The sequence below is a fragment of the Pituophis catenifer genome, unplaced genomic scaffold, assembly GCF_029215685.1.
Source record: "Pituophis catenifer annectens isolate HBS135680 unplaced genomic scaffold, rPitCat1.0.hap2 SCAF_3, whole genome shotgun sequence".
Lineage (NCBI taxonomy): Eukaryota > Metazoa > Chordata > Lepidosauria > Squamata > Colubridae > Pituophis > Pituophis catenifer.
This window is the reverse complement of record NW_027256883.1, coordinates 41,706,967-41,726,997: the sequence shown is the minus strand read 5'-3', so window position 1 is coordinate 41,726,997 and position 20,031 is coordinate 41,706,967. Positions and strand designations below refer to the sequence as shown.

Here is a 20,031-nt window from a genome sequence, read left to right as displayed (position 1 = left end):
TATGCAACTTCTTACTAATACTAATATTGTACAATACTGGTATTGTATCATTCACCTGTAAGCATACCAAAGTCTCTAAGTAACACTTCAACCTTGAAATACACCCATGTCTTAAAAGCCTTATGAAAAGCTATTCAAGTGCTTTTTGCCTGCAAATGAAAAATTGTGTAATACTTTATCCTTTCTTTGCCAAAAAAAGTACAATACCAAATTAGAAAATAATATAAATTATAAATTTTGATATCCTGGATAATTATCAAACTCATTATTAGCAATGTGCTACCTCACTTGGCCTAATCATAACATTTGACAAATTTATTCCTTTTTCTTTTCTTTGTGAAATCTTTCCAATAAAGCCCGACAGATGCTTCCAGGAATTTGCTGGTGCTTTCTAATTAATGACTGGAGTGCAATTTGGGTCTGAAAATGAAAGAGAAAAAAAGGAAATAATAAAACATTTCATTATCACAATTATGTTGGTAATAAGGATTCACTAGAAGAATAAATGCTAAATTTATGGAAGCTACATCCTTGGTACTCTCACATCCAGGTACTATCTAGACACAATCTGTTCTGTGTCCCCAAAAGGTTCGGAGCAAAGGGAGGCATTATATAAAAATATAGCTGCTGTTTAATTTTTTTATTCTCATAGAAAAGTATACAGGCTAGCAATATCTTGAGAAATGATTTGGGGGTCCCTTCTCACTCCAATTCCCAGATCTAGACTAAATAAAGTCTGTCAGATTATGACTCTTCTTTTCTATATTCTTTTTTATTTTTAAATAAAGCCCTTCTATTCTACCACCTCTTACTATATTTGTCAGAAAATTGTCAGCAGTAGAGTCCTTCAGATTTTGTGGTTCTATAATCCAAGGTCTTGAAGTGGGCATTTAATATTAGAACCATCACTAAAAAGGCACAACCAAGAATGTTCTTCCTGCAACCTCAGGAAGTTCAGACTGCCCCAGGAGCTGTTGATATGGTTTTACAGAGGAATTATTGAGTCTGTCATTTGTACATCTATACTGGTTTGGTACAGCAACTAAACGCTCCCACAGAGAGGGAGTCCTCAGGGTGCCGTCGGCTGGCGACCCCCAGGGGGAGGGCCTTCTCTGTGGCAGCTCCTGCCCTCTGGAACGATTTGCCCCTGGAGATAAGAAGGATATCGGATCTCCGGGTCTTTCGCCGTGCCCTGAAAACTTTTCTTTTCCATCAAGAAGGGCTGGTGAACCCTCCCCCCCTTTTTTAGTTTTTTAGCTTTTAATCTGTCAATGGGTTTTAATTCAAATTATTTTAAATTTGGGCCAAAGTATGTAATTCTTTTAATAATTTTAAATTTTGTATTGGTATGTGTTTTAGTTCTGGCTGTGCACCGCCCTGAGTCCACTAGGAGAAGGGCGGTATACAAATTGAATAAAATAAATAAATAATAAATAAATAAATAAACAAACAAACAAACAAACAAACAAACAAACAAACAAACAAACTGGACAGGTACACACTCCAACAGATAGTTAAGACTGCAGAAAAAACAACTGCAACCAGCCTGCCTTCCATATAAGACATGTATATTGCACAGATCAGAAGGAGGCTGAAAATATATCTACTGACCCCTTATCTTCTAAACCTAAACTCTTTCAACTCCTCTGCTTGGGAGAGTGCTATAGGGCATCACATGCCAAAACAACTAGACTATAAATTTTTGAAGGCACAATAGCTTGATACATTAATCTACAAATCATAATATTAATCTATAAATAAATCTGGGGTCCTAAATGTGTTAAGAGCCCTGTTTCCTGGTTGTATTGCTAACTGGCCAAGTATCTCAGCTGCTATGTATATTTTTTGATGTTTTTATTGTTTCTTATTGTTTTAAAATGTTTCAGTGTTTTAACTGTAATCTATTTCTTGAGTTGCAAGCTACCCAGAGTAAGAATGAAATGGGCAGCTACAGAAATTGAAAAAATAATGATAAAATAAATTAATAAAATAAAATAAATAATGTTTAAAACCCACAATAGTTAGAATTTACCAATCCATTCAAAGAATATAAAGTCATCTAAAATATTTTGGTTGGTTTTATTTGAAGCTACCTGTTTGTAAACACCGAACCATTTTAAGTTTAATGCCACTAAGTGTAATTTCCACAATTTAGTAATAGAATTTGGTCATTTCTAGATTTTATTTGCACTGTTTTGAAAACACAAAAGGAAAATACTTTTCAAGGAATAATTTGAATTATATTAGTCTTATAAAAAACTTTGAGACATTAAATCAATGTAATTCATTAATTTAAAATACAAATATTTGTTGACAATTTAGCAGGAATTGAAGATGTTTAAACTGATAAACAAAACATACCTTTGTAGCCAATTCCTCAGCAGTTACATTTGGATTATACAAAATGGGTTCTCCAATGTAAGTACGAAATTTGACTGGAAATCCACCACACACTGGAAGGAAGGGGATTCGACTATATTCATATAGTCTCCTAGCTAAAGGTCCTGTGAAAGAAAAAAAAAAGTTAAAACTAAAACATAACTTGAATCAGTTTAAATACCTAAACTACTGAACATGTTATTGGAATCACTCTTTAAAACTATAGTTGCTCTTCAGCTGCAATATAGTCATAAAGCTATTCATTTAAATAAAAATTATACACATCTGCATGTATGTGCACACACACACACACACACACACACACACACACACACACACACACACACACAGTTTCTAGCAAGCAAAAATTAAAATAGAGGGGTTTCTATTTAGTATTGCATCCCAAAGTCATTCCCTTAAAAAACGGGTTTAACAAAATCCATTGTTTTAGCTGGAGAACAAGGAATCTGTATAGCAGATTAACCTAGGAAAAAATTGATGAAAGAGATCATATTCTCTATTTCTGGGTTGTATGTTGGCTGGTTATTTCACAATTGGAAAAGTTTTATGAAGAGCTTTTACAGACATTGGGCTTCAGTAGAAGCCCAGATTCAGCAAAAAAAAATTTTTTTTAATTAATTCTTTCTATGTTGTTCAGTTTTGTAACATAGCTCATAGGCTGCACCTATGATAGAGTCAGATAGAGTCAGATAGAGTAGAGATTTTTTTTTTCCCAAGCAAAAGGAACCAACAAGAAAAGGCGCATAGGGAAAACTGCTTTTCTATCCTGTCCCTCAGGCAAAGCTTAATTCATTTAATGCTTTCTCTGGATTCAACCAAGATTTCACTAGATTGTAATGAATTTCTCTTTGTTAACATTTGAATTGGCAGATGCCCATATACCATGCCTCTATCTTTAGATTCCAAAGACTGAGTATTTTAGCTAAATAGTAATTATGGAAATACTCTGCAAAGGAAAAAAATCCCACAGACAGAAATGCATATATTTTCTTATTCTAATATGATTTACTTTTTTTCCCTTCAAAATATGAGTACTTAAACTGTTGTTTTTAAAATAATTTTATATATATGCTTACACATTCAACCTAGGGAACTGTGAGAAATGGAATCTGATTCTAAGGTAAGATCACTTTTGTTTGTGTCTTAAATCATACTTTTTCTTCATAGGAACTACAAGAATTATAAATTTGCCTAGCATTGAGAATTCTGTCTCAAGAACATAATCCTTCTCTACTTGATTTTACTTTATTAGTATAATTTAAGATGGAAACTGCCAACAGCAATTCTTCTTCTAAGGCAGGGCATGGTAATCTTTTCAGCTGCTAGATTTTAGTAATTTTAAAATTAAAAATGTAATTTGAAAGATCTACAGATAATATCCGGAGGGTGCTGTTGGTAACCTGAGGATGCCCTCTTTTTTTCAGCACATCAGATTATCTGCTATCAAAATGTGATCTTCTTTACACTGAATTACTGTTAATAAGGAAGCAGAGATTGAAAAATTTAGACAAGATTAGGACCTTTCAATAACAACAGTAAAGCAACAATTTTCTCAGCAGTAATTTATAGTTGAGAAATATCAGTAGTTTTGGTTACTAGAAGTAGCATGTACCGATATGATAGGAATCTCTGGTCTATCAGTCCTGATCTAAGTAAAGGCTTCCTGTACTCTTGAAATTATGAACAAGAAGCAGAAACTCACTCAACATAAACTAGGATTTTATGCTCTCCCTGATTGTTCCCCATACTTTGGGCACTGGTATTCAGGCATTTGAACCTTTTTATGATTGACCCTAATTTTGCTTCCTGTATCTCCTGATTTGTACAGTACTTGTGTGCCCTTTGTTCACCATTCCCTTTCTGATTTGCTGTGGTGAGTTGAATCCTGTGAACTAATCTCCTTCCTCCAGTTTTAGTTTAAAGCCCTTCAGATGGTCTGAGCCAGATGTTTCCCAGACAGGTGCAAAGCAAGACCACTTACTTGCTGGTCTTTGTGAGGTGCAGTCTATCTCTTGCAAGAAGCCTTTCCTGTACTTAGTGAGTAATCCATAATATAGATGATACCATTCTTCAGCCAGAAATTTACTTCTACTATGTTCCCACATTGGATGTTGACCCTTTTCATTTGTTGACAGATGAAAGCACCACCTGCACTCCTGTCTCTTTGGCTTTCCTGCCTAATTGCTCATAGTTCATTGAAATTGTTTTCAGGCTCTTAGTTGTATCATTTGTTCCAACGTGACTGAGGAGAAATAGATAGCAATCTGTAGGCTTGATTATTTCTGTCACATTTTTAATCTTTGCACCTGGTAGACAACATACTTCCCTTAAGAAATTGTCTGGTCTACAAATAGATGACTCTGTTCTTCTAAATATCGCACACCTTTTTTCTTTGAGAAAGTCTAAGCTACTTTATTTCTTATTATTGGAATCTTACTTATCACTGAAACATTTGAGAAAGTCTTTTCTTCAGCTGTCTATATGTTTCCTTCCTGGGGAATGATATGAAATTTACTGCGCAGTTCCAGAGAAGGCCTGGGCTGCCTTCTCAATCTTTTTGTTCTTTACGTGACATACTACCCTTGCCTTTCCTCTTGTTTGGATAAAGACTTCTGATTTTAACAGTTCATCATGTTCTTCATGTTCACTATTGAAATTTGCCTAAACCGTAAGATGGGTGGCAAATAAGTTTGATAAATAAACACACTTGAAAGTGTCTAGCGCGGGAGTGTCAGGAGTTTTAATGGCTTACCTGCCTTCAAATTCTTCACCTTTTCTTCAAGTAATCTAACCAATTTACACCTATTGCAAGTGTCATTTGAGTCCTCCATAGGTAGGAATACAAGCATTGAATACACATTGCATGTAACAATGTTACCAGACACTTTCCTTTGTTATTTTTCATGCAAAAATTTATTCTGTAGTATTTTTTATAACTGCACAAGAGGCAGACAAATAAGTGTTTTTTCTCTTGTGGCACTGTTTATAAGTCCTAAAGAAGTAGAGCAGAGCCTTTATAAAAAAAAAAGTAGAAAACATATATAAAAGAAAATCAAGAAATAAAAGTTTTTATAAAAAGGGAAAAATTATAATATGTATAAAAGTAATAAAAAATGAAACACACACACACGTGTGTATGTAAAATGTAAAACAGAAAAATACTAACAGAGAAGACTGCTATTAAATATCTCTTGTTTTCTTCATTTCCAACAAAAGAACATGCTTCACAATGCCATTTAAAAAAACCAGAATAAAGAAAGTGGGTTGTGGTTTGAAACTCAAAGAAACATGGTCAGGAAATGAATTTAAGTCTCCAGGGTCAAATTAATTGCATTCTAGATACTGAAGGAGCTTGCCAATAATCTGATCAAGTTTACAACCAAGTAAGGAAAGATTTCTGCAAGGGGTAACAAGCTAATCAGAAGCTTACCAACAGTGCAAAGATTCAAATGAAAAGACATTGCATAGCAGGATGCTGAAGCTACCAGTAGTAATAAATGTATTTAGCTCCTGGCTTAGTTAATACTGTGAGAACTGATAAATTTGGTTCTGATTTCAGACTGCCGCAAAAATTATGTATGGAAATGTTACAACTAAGTTCTAATAAGACAGAAAGCAGATTAATAATTTATAGCATAAAATGATGGGGAGTTCAGGGTATGGTTGAATGAATAAGAAATCTGGCATGTAAAGAATTAATTAAAAGGACTGGAAAAAAATCAAAATATCAATCACAGGTGCATCATCAGTCTCAAGTCCCTTTGCACCCACAAGGGATCTAAGTCCAGCCCACCTTGAATTCTGTTCACTCTTATCTACCACCAATTCACTTCGACCATTAGTAGTTCAGATTCTTAGAATGTTAACCTGCAATAAACCTGTATTCATTTGAACCAATTTGGCTCCTGATTTCCTGCGCTTGATATACTTCACTGTGCTACATTTTTATTTCAAATATTGCTCTTCAGTTATCAGCAATGAGCAGAGAACAGGGTGTAACAAATTGTAATAGGGTTACAACATCTGTTTGCAAAGCATTCTGGAGAGGCCTTGATGCATATCACTCCTGTGATTAAAAGCTGTAATTGTTGTGCATATTTCCCCCTTCCCTCTTCATTTGCCAAATAGAGAAAAGGGTAAACAAAGCAGTTATTTTTTGCAGACCTTCCGACAATCTGAAATGTTCCTAAGTGTTTGGAATAGTGTGAAGCTAAAGAACAAACTCTGCATTTGTATTGTACTTCAAGAAAACCTCTTGCTTCACCTATCAAGCACAGGGATGACTGTGTACCATGCAATACATTGTTTTAGTTTCCCAAGAAAAGTGTTTCTTCATCAAGGCAATTAAAAGTACAATAAAATAAAAATAATTTATCAGTCTATTAGCCTGGTGGACTCAGCCGTGAGCTCAGTTAAACTCTGCTTCCCAAAGAGAATGGGGCTAGGGACCTCTTTGTGTCTTATACACTCTATCTAAATGCTATGGAAAACATAGAGCTATAGACTGAACAACAAATAATTTTCAAATTAAAATATGCAATATAAGTATGCCTTACTTGATTGCCCAAAGATCCAATATCCTTCTCGAATATTTTGTGTACACATGGGTATAATAGGCTAAAGAAAAAAAAAGATATTTTTTAAAAATATTTAATTATATTAAAGTATTAAGAGACCATCAGCCCCTATTTTATTTATTTATTTATACAGGTAGTCTTCAATTTACAACAATTCATTTTGTGACTGTTCAAAGTGAAAAAAGTGACTTGGGACAGTTTTCACACTTTTACAACCATTGCAACAATCTCCTGGTCACATGATCAAAAATAAGACATTTGGCAACTGACTCATATTTATGACGTTTGCAGTGTCCCAGGGTCATGTGATCACCAGTTGCGACTTTATGAAAGCAAAGTCAATGAGGGAGCTAGATTCACTTAACAACAATGTTACTAACTTAAGAACTGCAGTGATTCATTTAACAACTGTGGCAAAGAAAGTTGTAAATTGGAGCAAAGCTCACTTAACAACTGTCTCGTTTAGCAACAGACATTTTGGACTCAATTGTGGTCCTAAGTCAAGGACTACCTATACTTCATATTTATTAATTTCCCATTTCCCTTGGAGAGGGGCTCTGGGCAGTACACGAGATCATCAATATAATGAAACATTAAAATCAGAGTAATTAAAAGTTTTAAAATTATAAAAAACATCATTATAAAAATTTCAGAAGGTGAAGACTTTGTCAAAGAGGCACATGTGGCTGTTTTGAATATGTATAAGAGGAGCCAGGTTCCTCACCATTTTAAGCTACTCTTTGCACAAAAGTTGGGATAAACATTAATCTCTTGGGCACCCCTTATTTTGATATGCTGAGGTCTTTTCACAGAGCAAGTATTATAATTTCTTACTGATCTTGCTTAATTCTGATGCACAGCCCTAACATTCTTATCTTTTCTAACTCAATCTGCACTTAAGGTATGCCTAATTATTATCATTGATCAACGATAGTTTTTCTTAATATTTAAGACTCTGCCTTTCAGCCTCATAATCTTCAATTTCTATATGCTTAAAACAAATATAAGACTAGCAACACCAATCATAATGTAGTGATGTCTGGTCAAATAATTTTATTATATTTTGCAAAGCATACACATTAGAACAACAGCATAAACTAATGATCAAGAAAAAAATAAAGAGTAAAAAGAGAATAGGGATAGAAAAGTATAAAGGAAAAGAAAGGAAAACATAAATATATACAAACAATGACATCTGGCTGCTTCCAAGCATATGAAGAACCCTTTTTCTATTTTCCCTTTTCTTTTGGGGAGAAAATGGACATTTTGTTACGGTCTTAAACTAAGAGTTGAATATAATGTACTAATGTTTGGATTGCATGTCACATTAAATATCCACCCACATTAAATATCAATCAATTACTCAATCATGTAGCAGGGAGTTCTGGATTATATTTTACATTTGTCTTGTTCAATATCCATAATATATTTGGTTATTCACAGTTCCTTCTATATAATATGAATCTCATGAACCAGAATGGCTTTTTTTCAAGCACAAATTATAAAGAGAATTTGTGATAAATATAGAACAGTCAGTACTAAAATAAACACACCTTCTAAAATGGAAACAATAATGTTGTCACCCAGAAAAAACAGGGAACTTTTTTAGGGCCAGTGGCACACAGGGAATTTGAACACTTGCAGCAAATACTTTCATAAAAGTTTCCTGTTGCACATTCAGAAAACATTCAGTAGATATGTGGATATCTACTACTTAATGTGTATCAGTTGCATTATCAAGGGACAATCTGGTTTCTTTAAGAGAGAAACACTCTCTTGTTTCTTATGGCCAAAATAATTTTATCTTTACTCAATAATGCAATCAATAGTAGCACTATCAAAATACCATATTTATTCCTTAGTTTAAGAACTCTTACTAACTATTCAATTATTTTGGTTTAATTTGTAGACGTAATCTGAAGATAAAACTTTTATTACCTTACTTTTTTCAAGGCCCATAACAAGCCTCAAATTTTGCAATAGGATTTAAAAGGCATTGCTTTCTTAATCCCCGAATATAAATGTATTATACAATTTAAAGATATCTGCTCCAGCCACTGCCTAGAACAGTGCTATTTTCTTTTTTCTTTTTTTAGTTCAGTGACGCAGAATGTGCTGTGAGCTGCACTGGCTCCCTATTGGTCTCCAGTCACAATTCAAGGTGGTTATTACCTTTAAAGCCCTACATGGCCCTACATGGCTCAGGGCCAGGTTATCTTCGAGACCGCCTTCTACTGCATAGCTCCCAGCGACCGGTAAGATCCCACAGATTTGGTCTCCTCCGGGTCCTGTCAGCTAAACAATGCCGGCTGGCGGGCCCGTGGGGGAGGGCCTTGTCTGTGGCTGCCCCAGCTCTCTGGAACCAGTTACCTCCTGAGGTCCGGACCATCCCCACCCTATTGGCCTTCTGAAAAGCAATGAAGACCTGGCTTTTCCAGCAGGCCTGGGGCCGTTGATCTCGCTTTGCAATCTGACGAGATCCGGCCATGAATGGTGTGAATGGGTTTTAATGTTTTTAATGTTTTTAATTTTTAAGTGTTTTTATAGTGATTTTTTGAGTGTATTGTGAGCCACCCTGGGTCTTCAGAGAGGGGCGGCATATAAATTGAATAAATAAATAAATAAATGTTCATGTAGCTCAAATATATATACATGTCACGTTCCAGGACAACTTTAGAACATATGGCAGCATCTTCAGCTATTTAACTATATATCTAAGTTTTTTTCATGGTAACTAATTGCTGTCATGTAATCCTTGCTGTTAAGAAATCCTTGCTGAAAGAATTGCCTTTGATTTCCACATTCCCAGGAAGCCTCAAGTTTGGCAATGACTTTCAAGCATCTTTTAAAAAAAAAGAAGAGGAGGAGGAAGAAGAAGCTAACGGTAAAAAAAAAAACACTATTCTGTAAAGATTGCTTGGTAATGTTGCAACTGATCTTCCAGTCTTTTGCTGATTCTAATTTACAGTGCAACAATAATCGCTGTAAAACAGTGAACACTGTAAAACAGGTTTAATAAACCTTTTAATAAACAAACAGAAAGTTTTAAAAAAATGTTTGTTCTTTGTTTTAATCAAACCTTTGACTCTAGCATCCATTACTGCTGCAGAAGAATTCACTTCTGACACCAAGTGTTGTTCATTTGCAAGAAAGCTACGGCATGGTAGAAAAGAGAAGGTAGTTTAAAAACTGATGGGTGGAAATACCAGCAGATGACATAGCAAACATTCAGACCAGTTACAAGTACCTGGTATCCCACAATTACACGGGAATCACATGGCAGGCAAAGAAGACAACAACATTTAAGTACCATTAAAGGATAACACAGGTCCTGAAGGGCCAATTCAATGGGAAGAACAAGATATACACCATCAATGTGTATGACTTGCCAGTCAGTATAGTGAACTGACCAAAGCAAGGATATGAGGGCTGCCAATATAAAGATCTGGAAGTTTCTCACAATGTTTGGATGAGAAAGAGAGTGTCGAGACATCCCACGCTTGAGGAAGCATTACAGAAAGCGTCAAAGGAGTATAAGCTATATGCTGATAGGAAAAGAATGAATCATAAGCCATTCCGGGTGGGGGACCAGGTATATGTGTCTACTAAATACATCAAGCTGAAAGTACCCAGTAGAAAACTAGGTCCCAAATACCTTGGACTGTTCACTATTACGAAAGTCATAAACCCGGTAACAGTTGAATTAAAGTTACCATCTTTACTGGGTAAAGTTCACCCAGTATTTCACAGCAGTCTGCTAAAACCTGTAGATAGAGTACGGGACCCTTTAGAACGTCCAGGGCCGCTGAGTGGGGACCAATATGAAATCGTCGACATACTGGACTCCAAAATAAGTAGAGGAAGGCTTAAGTATTTAGTACAATGGAAGGGCTACCCGTTGGAGGAGGCATCCTGGGTTCCTGTTGAAAACCTTAAGGTGAATAAACTGCGGAAACTGTACCCCAGAAGATATCCTCATAAACCCGGAGGTGGCAGAAAGACGAACAATTAATGAACCTGTACTAACCCTTTCCTTTATATCTTGCAGGTGGATTCCTGGTAGGGGGAGCCGCCTGTTGAGACATCCCATGCTCGACACACTGGGGATAAGAGCAAAGCAAAGATCTCACCATGCAAAACCGGAAACGCTATGGAAGGATCATGGGCTGCAATGAGGGGAAGGGCATATTCACGGTGATGGGGGTGACAGAGGCTTGGTAGGCGGATGGTCATGCTGCGGATGGGATAGGGGCCGTTTGGTTGTTTGCTGCCGCCTATTTGCGCATCTGAGTGATGTGGCAGCTGGCGCAATTGCAGGGCTGGAAACCCGGAAGCGTAGCCGATTGGAAGACTGAGTGGCGTGGCTATTTAAATGGCGTTGGGTTGCAGTAGATCCCAACGCCAACTTTGTGTTATTGCATATTGACCTCAACCTTTGTCTGCGGCAAACCTGGAGAATAAATAAACCTGTTTCCTGCTCAAGGCTTTATTCGGCTGCGGTGCCAGGGTTTGTTCAGCGATCTGAGAGAGAGGAGGAGGAATCTGGTGTCAAAGTGATTGTTGTGGATGAAACTCAGAATATTCAAGTGTACATCGGTAAAATGACACCAAAAGATTAGATCCTGAAAAAGTGCCTGAAGCAGAAACAGATATGCAAGGAAAATCAAGCAGAGGAAGTGCCATGGCAAGGCAAGATCCTGCATGGGATGCACCATTGATAGCTGAGGTGCTGACACTGGGCGATCCTACTTGAAGCACTGATCACAGCAGCACAATAGTCACTAAGCAATACATTCATAAAAGCATAGATCAACCACACTAGACAGGATCTGAGGTTCAGACTATGCAAAGAGGATACAGAAGATTTAATTTATTCCCATTCAAGTCACTGTTTTCTATGTGCTATAGTCAGTCCCGGATAGGCCCATAGATACTGAACTTCCCTACCCATCCTGCCTTGGTCAATTGAGAATTTTACATAATGCTTTTAAATAAGGTGATGATAAAAATTAGATTATCAGTTTTAGTAATGCTTATGACAAATGCAGCATTCTCTACTAATGGTAAAGTCAGCCGGTCATTTTGACCAGAGTATCACAAATGGAAACAAAGTCCCACTTTAATGCATGATAGATTATCTGTTCTAACAAGCAAGATAGTCGTGTTGCAGTGTATAGGTAAACTTGGTATACTTATTTTTGTATAAAAATAAAGTGAACTGTAAATTGTTGAATAAGATTAGAATACCCCCCCCTACTCTTGAGTATTAAAAAATGCAAAATACTGGGTCTGAAACAGTAGTGGGATTCAAAAAAAATTACTACCGGTTCTGTGGGTGTGGCTTGGTGGGTGTGGTATAGCTTGGTGGGCATGGCATGGTGGGCATGGCAGGGGAAGGTTACTGCAAAATCCCCATTTCCTCTCGTTCAGCTGGGACTCAGGAGGCAGAGAATAGATGGGGGCAGGGCCAGTCAGAGGTTCTCCGAACTATTCAAAATTTCTGCTACCGGTTCTCCAGAACTGCTCAGAACCTGCTGAAACCCACCTCTGGTCTGAAGGGATAGAATGAAACCAAAAATCAAAAACCAGGGAACAGAAAATGCTAGGAAACTAAGTGAAAAGGATCCAATTGTGTGAGACTTAATTTTCTATCCAAGTTCTGTACAGTAGTACCTTGATAGTCATTGTTGTTTCCAGGAGGTGTGATGAGTATCAGAAACGATGAGTTCCAAACAATTTTTTCCCATAAGGAATAATAAAATGAGTCACAAGGCAGCCTACACTGACAAGTTCTAACTTGTGTGCCGAGTACCAAACAAACAATGAGTACCAGGACAAAATTTTCAAATCAAAATGTATTGAGTACCAAATTAGATGAGTTTCAAAGCAGTTGAGTACCAAGACACCACTGTTTTTTAAAAACTATTTCTATTTGCATAATTAGTTTCATTAAACATTCTAATATGGCCCTTACTTATATTTTTGAACTTTCCCTCCATACTGGATACCTGGTTCAATCATCATGATGTATACACAAAATATCAATTATTTAATAATAAATCTTTGGAATAGGTCAGGACTTCCCATTTTTTTTAACTGAATGAATGTCTAATCACAGAGTTAAAAATAAAAAAATGTAGTTTGTTAAATAATTGAATATTAAGAAAATATTTGAGATACTGAAATATTTATCATTAAGATAATGGAAGAACAGTATTTTCTTTCATAGCAGTAGTCACAGAAGATATGATATAAGCAATAGGGGAAGTACAGTATGGACCTAGTTGAAGGAAAAGAGGTCTGCTGTCATGGCCATGAAGAATTAAGTCAAAAACTATTCCCTTTTGTTCCAAAATTGGGAAATATGAACTAGGCTACTGCTACTTTACTTATTTAACTCTCAAACAGCAAAGTATATTTACATTAAATATACTTTGTGAGTTGTTATCTTCAAGAAAACCTATCACAATACTTCTCTAAAAAACTAAGTTTTCCAGTTGTTTAGCATCATGTTCTGTCTGATAAAATGTAATCAGCAAAGATTTAATAATGATATGAACACCATACTTACCACTTTCATATCTACAGCTAACTGAGCGAAACCTTTACGCTTATGCCATATGAGCTTGTATGATTTATCACTAAAGAGTGCTTCTCTCATTCCTCCTGGAGAAATTCCAAGTAGCTTGCCTTTCTTGAGAACATTTAAACACTCTTCCTTTTTATTTTGAATAATACCTGTCACACCAGTTAATGCTTGAACACCTGAAAGAAAGTGCAAGATTACAAAATAATATGCTATGTGTAAAGATCTATGAAGTTGCATTAATGCTTTACCTTAAGGTAATAGAGGGGATCAAATCAGAATTGTAAAATGTGTGGGTCTGATTGGGATTCTATGTAAGGAGAAAGATATTTTCAGTCTTCATTTATTTTAATTTTTAATTTCACCTGAAGGTGAAATACCAGTTACCGTATTTTCCGGCATATAAGACGACTTTTTAACACATGAAAATCTTCTCAAAAGTCGGGGGTCGTCTTATACGCCGGGTGTTGTTCTGCTGTAACCAGGCAGACCAGCCCAAAAGGCTCTGATGAGCCTTAAATGGATCTGGCGATCCAAGCTCTGACGATCCCAACTGCATTGCCTGCTAATCAGGCAACGCAGCTGGGATCGCCAGAACCATGTAAAAGAAAAAAGTTTTCCCCCTCCAGCTTGCTTACCTTAGCTGCTAGTCGCAACGTTTGTTTTGCTTCGCTTGCCTGAATCCATTCCATCAGCAAGCCACACCCTGCCTGCAATCAAGCAGGCAGGGAGCTGTGGACTTCAACTCCCAGAATTCCTCAGCCAGCAAAACAAAGCTGGCTGAGGAATTCTGGGAGTTGAAGTCTACAAGTCTTAAAGTTGCCAAGGTTGGAGACCCCTGTTCTATTGGGTAAGTTTTTTTCCCCTTTGGGATCTTTTAAAAAAAATAGTTAATTGGGGTTTTTTTTAGTTGTTCTTTTTTAGACCTAGCCATTTAAAGTTTAGGAAGTTTTAAATTTAGCTTTCATATAAAAATAAAATAGAATAAAATAATATTTGTGCAGCTTTCTGAGATTTAGTGTGTTTCTGTAGTGTTTCACTCTAACTACACAAACACACAAAATCTCACAAAGCTGTATGTGGAATTTTGTGTGTGTAAAGTTGTTTTTTGGGGCTTTTTGTGGCTGTGTGAGGTTCCTGCTTGTTGCAGAGGCTATTTTGGGTCTAGCTCAGCTGCTTTAACATTGTGGGTGAGCCAGTTGTGTTGTGTTGTGTGTGTGTAAAATGTGAAAATTGTTTTTTGGGGCTTTTTGTGGCTGTGTGAGGTTCCTGCTTGTTGCAGGGGCCATTTTGGGTCTAGCACTGCTGCTTTTACATTGTGGGTGAGCCAGTTAATGTTTTTTAATTTTTATTTAGTGTGCGTTGGAAGAGGGGTAGTCTTATACGGCGAGTATAGCACAAACCCTATATTTTAAGAGGAAAAGTCAGGGGTCATCTTATATGTCCAGTCATCTTATACGCCGGAAAATACGGTATATGAAAATATACTTTCAACCAATAACATACTTTCAATTAATTTTCTATGTTAAAAATTGCAGAACCTATTTTGAACTGATACATTGAAATTATTTTTAATACATGTAAGTCATTATGGAAATATTTCATATATTTGGCCAAATAAAAGTATTTTCAAAATTTATACTGTGAAAGAATTTATTAAGACTATGAAAATTAATCTGTAATACAAAAATTGTGTCCATACTATATATCTGAAAAACAGACTAAGAAATGGGCAATGCCACAGCATAACTTTATCCTACTTTGTTAACTGTGTTGCCTAACTATGTAACTGCATGGAGAATTTGAAATTTGCATGGAAATGTGTAGTTTTTAAATAACCCCAATTGATTTAATATAGTATAAAATAGCAATTCAGCACTATGCCAATGCAAGATGAGGTGCATTATGCCTACACTACCTAATTTATAAACAATTTTGTTTCTTGTTTGTGGAACAAATTAAAGGAATGAAACTGTTTGGGTATTTTCTGATAGAACACAGATTACAGCCAGACTGGCATGGATTAGCAGCAGAAGGAAGTGTCAGATGATGTGCAAGTTTAATTCTTCATCATCATCATCATCATCATCATCATCATCATCATCATCATCATCATCATCATCATCATCTATGCTGGGACCTCCTGAAAGAAAGCAGGTAAAGAAGGAGCAATGCACACTACCCCTAAAATCAGTTCAGGTCACTCTAAGGGTTTTTTCCACGTGTTCTGTGTGCTAATAACTCAGTTCATCAACAGTGGTTCTGCAAAACATCCAGAACTGCAGTATGTTAGTTTGGGGTTAGGTTTGTGTAACATTTCTACTAATGACATATTCTCTATTATTTCATTTTCTTTTCACAAGCAACCGATTCTAAGAACTGACTAGATTATGTCAGAGGCCTAGGTAGAACTGTTAAGTTTCATATATAGATAAGAATATGATTCAATAGAAGTAAATACTTATTCCTACTCTTTTGTTTAACACGCTTCTAAATCACTAATACTAACTAACAATTTCTAGCAAATAGAAAGTGTTCTCTAAAGTAAGTTTTGAGAACTTTTGACAGCTGCTGGCTACCAACACAGGAAACTGATCATATAAAAATCCATGTTTCAAGCTTCCTAAAGTTTGGAAAAACAAACTGAATGAAATGTTTTACCATCATACATATTAATATAATTTATAAACATCACCTGGAAATATGAAAACACAATCATCTGCTATTGAGTAACAACACCTGCGCTTCAGAATAAAAATTTTAGCCAGAAAACACAAGTAGTCCAAGGGAACCGCTCCATGGTAATAAATAATTAGCCCTGGCCCATCTGGTATGTTTTCAATGCCATGTAGCTCATACCCTGTTTGAAATGCAAAATATAAATCAACGGTTATTCCATATTGTGCTATATAAATCAGTAATGCACTAATTAAAATACCATGCACATTTACTATATGAATCTTTCTATTGCAGACTATCAAATTTTAGATATGATTAACTATTAAGTACCATAGTCACAATCAAACAACTGCCTGAAATTCCCATGTACTGAAAGCTGCCATCTATGGTCAAATATAGTTTGAATTAAGAGTATATTTTCTGTGGAATTAAGAACTTCTTTCATTTATGGAGTCATAGCAAGCGATGGCATCTAACTGACCTTGGCTGATTAGACCTAATTAGTACTTAAGTGGAAACTAACAGGAAATTCCAGAAATGTAGTCTGCTCCAGAAAAATTAGGCATTTCTTAGAACATCAGTAATACAACTTACGTAACGTTGCTAAGAAAACTGTATTGCACATGTCTAGTATGATGACTTGGGGAAGTGTTAACCATTTAAGAAACGGTTTTCCAAAAATCCAATCACTGAAACATTCCAGTGACTGAGCAAGAGATAAGGCATTTATCTTCAATTAACTGATCTTTTTGCATCCCAAGATCTATCCCAGAATTTGTATCTACCTTGCTCCCACCTTCCAAGAACATGTTTGCTACAGATTTTACAGAGAGGGAAGAACCAGCAAATACCACTGCCTCACTTCTTTATTCAGAGCACCCACAGCAGAATTCTTATGAGATGCTTTCAATGATGGATTCCTGTGCTAGAAATGAGGAACACTTGGCAGTAGGGAAAAGGCTATGCTATGGTGCATAAACTTGAGCATCTGAAGATAACAAGCCTGTCACTCAAGTGTTTCGACTCAACAATTGGAGCATCCTTGTCAATTGGTACTAGCAAGGATGCTGCAATTTGTATTTGTAATCACAACACAAGATACTAGTAGAGCAGATGTATTTATAAATCTGTAGTCCTTACAGAGAACCGAACCAACAGGTAATGACCCTTTGGCCAAAAGCAGAGCACTGAAAATAATCAACCATTTGGTGTGGTTGGTTGACTAAGTAACAAAAGCCTCTTCCCAATCTTTCAGTTCTGTACCATATTGCAAATGTTTTCTACTACAAAAATGTGAAATAAAATTACACTGCTGGCATTTTTGTGTTTATGTTTGTGACAAGCCTCTCCTTCCAAGCATCTTACAATATAATGAAGGCTATACTGTCTTTGGGCTCCTTTACTGAATCATAATATCCAATCATATTGGGTTAGTAGAAGTTGGAAGGCAAAACAAGGCAGGAGTCCCCTCCAGTGACTCTCTTTTTCCTCTCAGTGCAATAAAATGATTCAACAACACTAGTTGCTTCAAAATGGCATTTCTCAAGTAGCAAAAAGCCAGAACTAATTATAATGGTAGGCATATTATGGTAGCTGTGGTAGATGACCAATAGACCATCTACTACAGGTCCATCTTCACCTGGCAGCACACTTAACATGCACCATTATTCACCATTAGATTTGCAACCATCAGGAACAGAAATTTGACATTATTTGAAGTAATTGCCCAAGCCTATACTGCAGGGCTGGACTAATACTGATCCTTCAAACAGCTAACAACAAAATCCAAAGAAACAAGACACATAAAGTAAAGTGACACAGATATTTAAGAAATAAGTAAAATGTATTAAATACTAACATTATTTGTGAGTTCACTCTGGATGTTGGTCAATGTTTCCAATTTTAGTGCTTTTGTATAATGCATATTGACAATTGGAGAACTAGCTAATAATAATAGCTAGCTAATAATAATAAACTAGCTAATAATAATAGCTAGCTAATAATAGTTTAAAAACAAATATTGTTTTGGCTGTTCACTACCCAGAATAATGTTCAGTGATATAGGCAGCCATATAATTTATTAAGTGAATAATTTATGGAAGACTTTGATACAAAATACTGTAAGTTAAACATCCATTATCTCAGTAAGTACAGTTATGCTGAATGATCCAACAAATATAGATAATTCTGTAACAGAATCTAAGTTTCTCACTATTACACATTTGCTTACCATGCCATAATCTTCCATATCCATCCAATATGATTGCTATTATTAGCCTCACAGGATCCCATATATTACTGGAATAATTTCCATTCAGTTTGCGAGTCCTTTCATACAAGAGGAGGAATAAAGCGGAAAAATAGAAAAATAATACGATGGCAAGTGGAACGGCAAATAATATAGTAAAAAGCAGCAGCACTGAGCAAGCAACTATATAAAGAAGATTGTTAAGAAGCCATTCTTCCAAAAGATATTGAAGGTATGTAGAGAAGATCATTGTTGACTATCAAGGCAAGCAGCATTTAGTCACATTCTTTCCACAGCACTATTGTGTCTTCATCCCACAGAAAATAATTCAAATGCTCAGTCAGAAACATCACAGAGGTCTAAATATGCTAGCTATGCAACAATCAAGATAATCTCGATAAAACACACCCAAATCTAAATCAACCAATCCAAATGATAGATCCAGTTCAAGTATATGGAGCATAAAATTAATTACTGGAAATGTGAATGTTCCTAATATATGCAGTTGTGTGTGGAGCAAAAAAATGGAAAACACTTTGCTAGGAGAAGAAAGATAAAGTCAGTTAGAATAATACTTCTATAAAATGTATTATTTGACTGCGTCCTAAAACAGGATGAAACGTTTCTCCATCAAGAAGCAAAAAGAAGCATATTTTTTCCAAATTTTATATATACTGGATGACCATTAGAGGGCAAAAAAGCCTTTCTATCTTTCAGTTGCTTCCTAAGGATCCTCTTGATTTCTGCAATTCAGATCTGGCAGTCCTTCTGCAGAATAGTGTTCTCAACTTTAACAATTTTAAGATGGATAGACTTCAGCTCCCAGAATTTCCCAGTCAGTACAGGGAAAGCAAAGCTTACTTATTGTTGACAGTATCCCATATTTCACTATATATTTTAATCAAAATATCTGCATAACAAATCTTAACTATATGCCACATGGATTTTCTCCATGATCTATTTTCTAATGTATTATTTCAAGTCTTCTGGAAATCGCTTCAAACCATAGCTGATCTTATCTGCAAAACATCTCAGATGTCCATACCCATTTATAACCAGGAAGAATAACCACGCACAAAAGCACTAGCATCAAGGCTACAAAATCCAGACGACCACTAAATAGACTTTTCAAATTAAAGAGTTTTCAGAGCTTTTCCCTCTCCTTCATTGGCTGTAGGGATTTCTGCAGCCCAGATGCATTAGTGTTAACCAACATAAACATGTATGTTATGTACTTGAGAACCTGAAAAGCATTTCTTCTTCTTTAATATGCTGCTGCAAAGTGGGTCAGTGTATTTAATTTCAAAAGAAATGAGCCACAAGGCTTTTCTGAAAATACTTGGCAGATTATATGGGAGCAGCAGGAGAAGCTAACAAATTTGCAGATGATACTAAGCTGGCAGGAATAGCTAACACCCTGGAAGATAGGCTCAAGATCCAGATGGATCTTGGCAGACTTGAACACTGGGCCCTATCTAACAAAATGAAATTCAATGTAGAGAAAAGTAAAGTCCTACACTTAAGCAAGAAAAATCATAAGT

The 20,031-nt window shown here is 35.9% G+C and overlaps 1 protein-coding gene across 1 annotated transcript; it reads right to left on the bottom strand.

The window, feature by feature from the left end:
* Positions 1 to 315: 315 nt before the first annotated feature.
* LOC139315820 (DGAT1/2-independent enzyme synthesizing storage lipids-like) lies at positions 316 to 18,740 on the bottom strand. Its single transcript, XM_070942294.1, has 6 exons — positions 18,473 to 18,740; positions 16,259 to 16,423; positions 13,549 to 13,742; positions 6,957 to 7,017; positions 2,362 to 2,504; positions 316 to 420 (listed from the first exon to the last, which is right to left on the bottom strand). Exons 1-6 carry the CDS (start codon positions 18,738 to 18,740, stop codon positions 316 to 318), a joined length of 936 nt encoding a protein of 311 aa, XP_070798395.1.
* Positions 18,741 to 20,031: the final 1,291 nt, after the last annotated feature.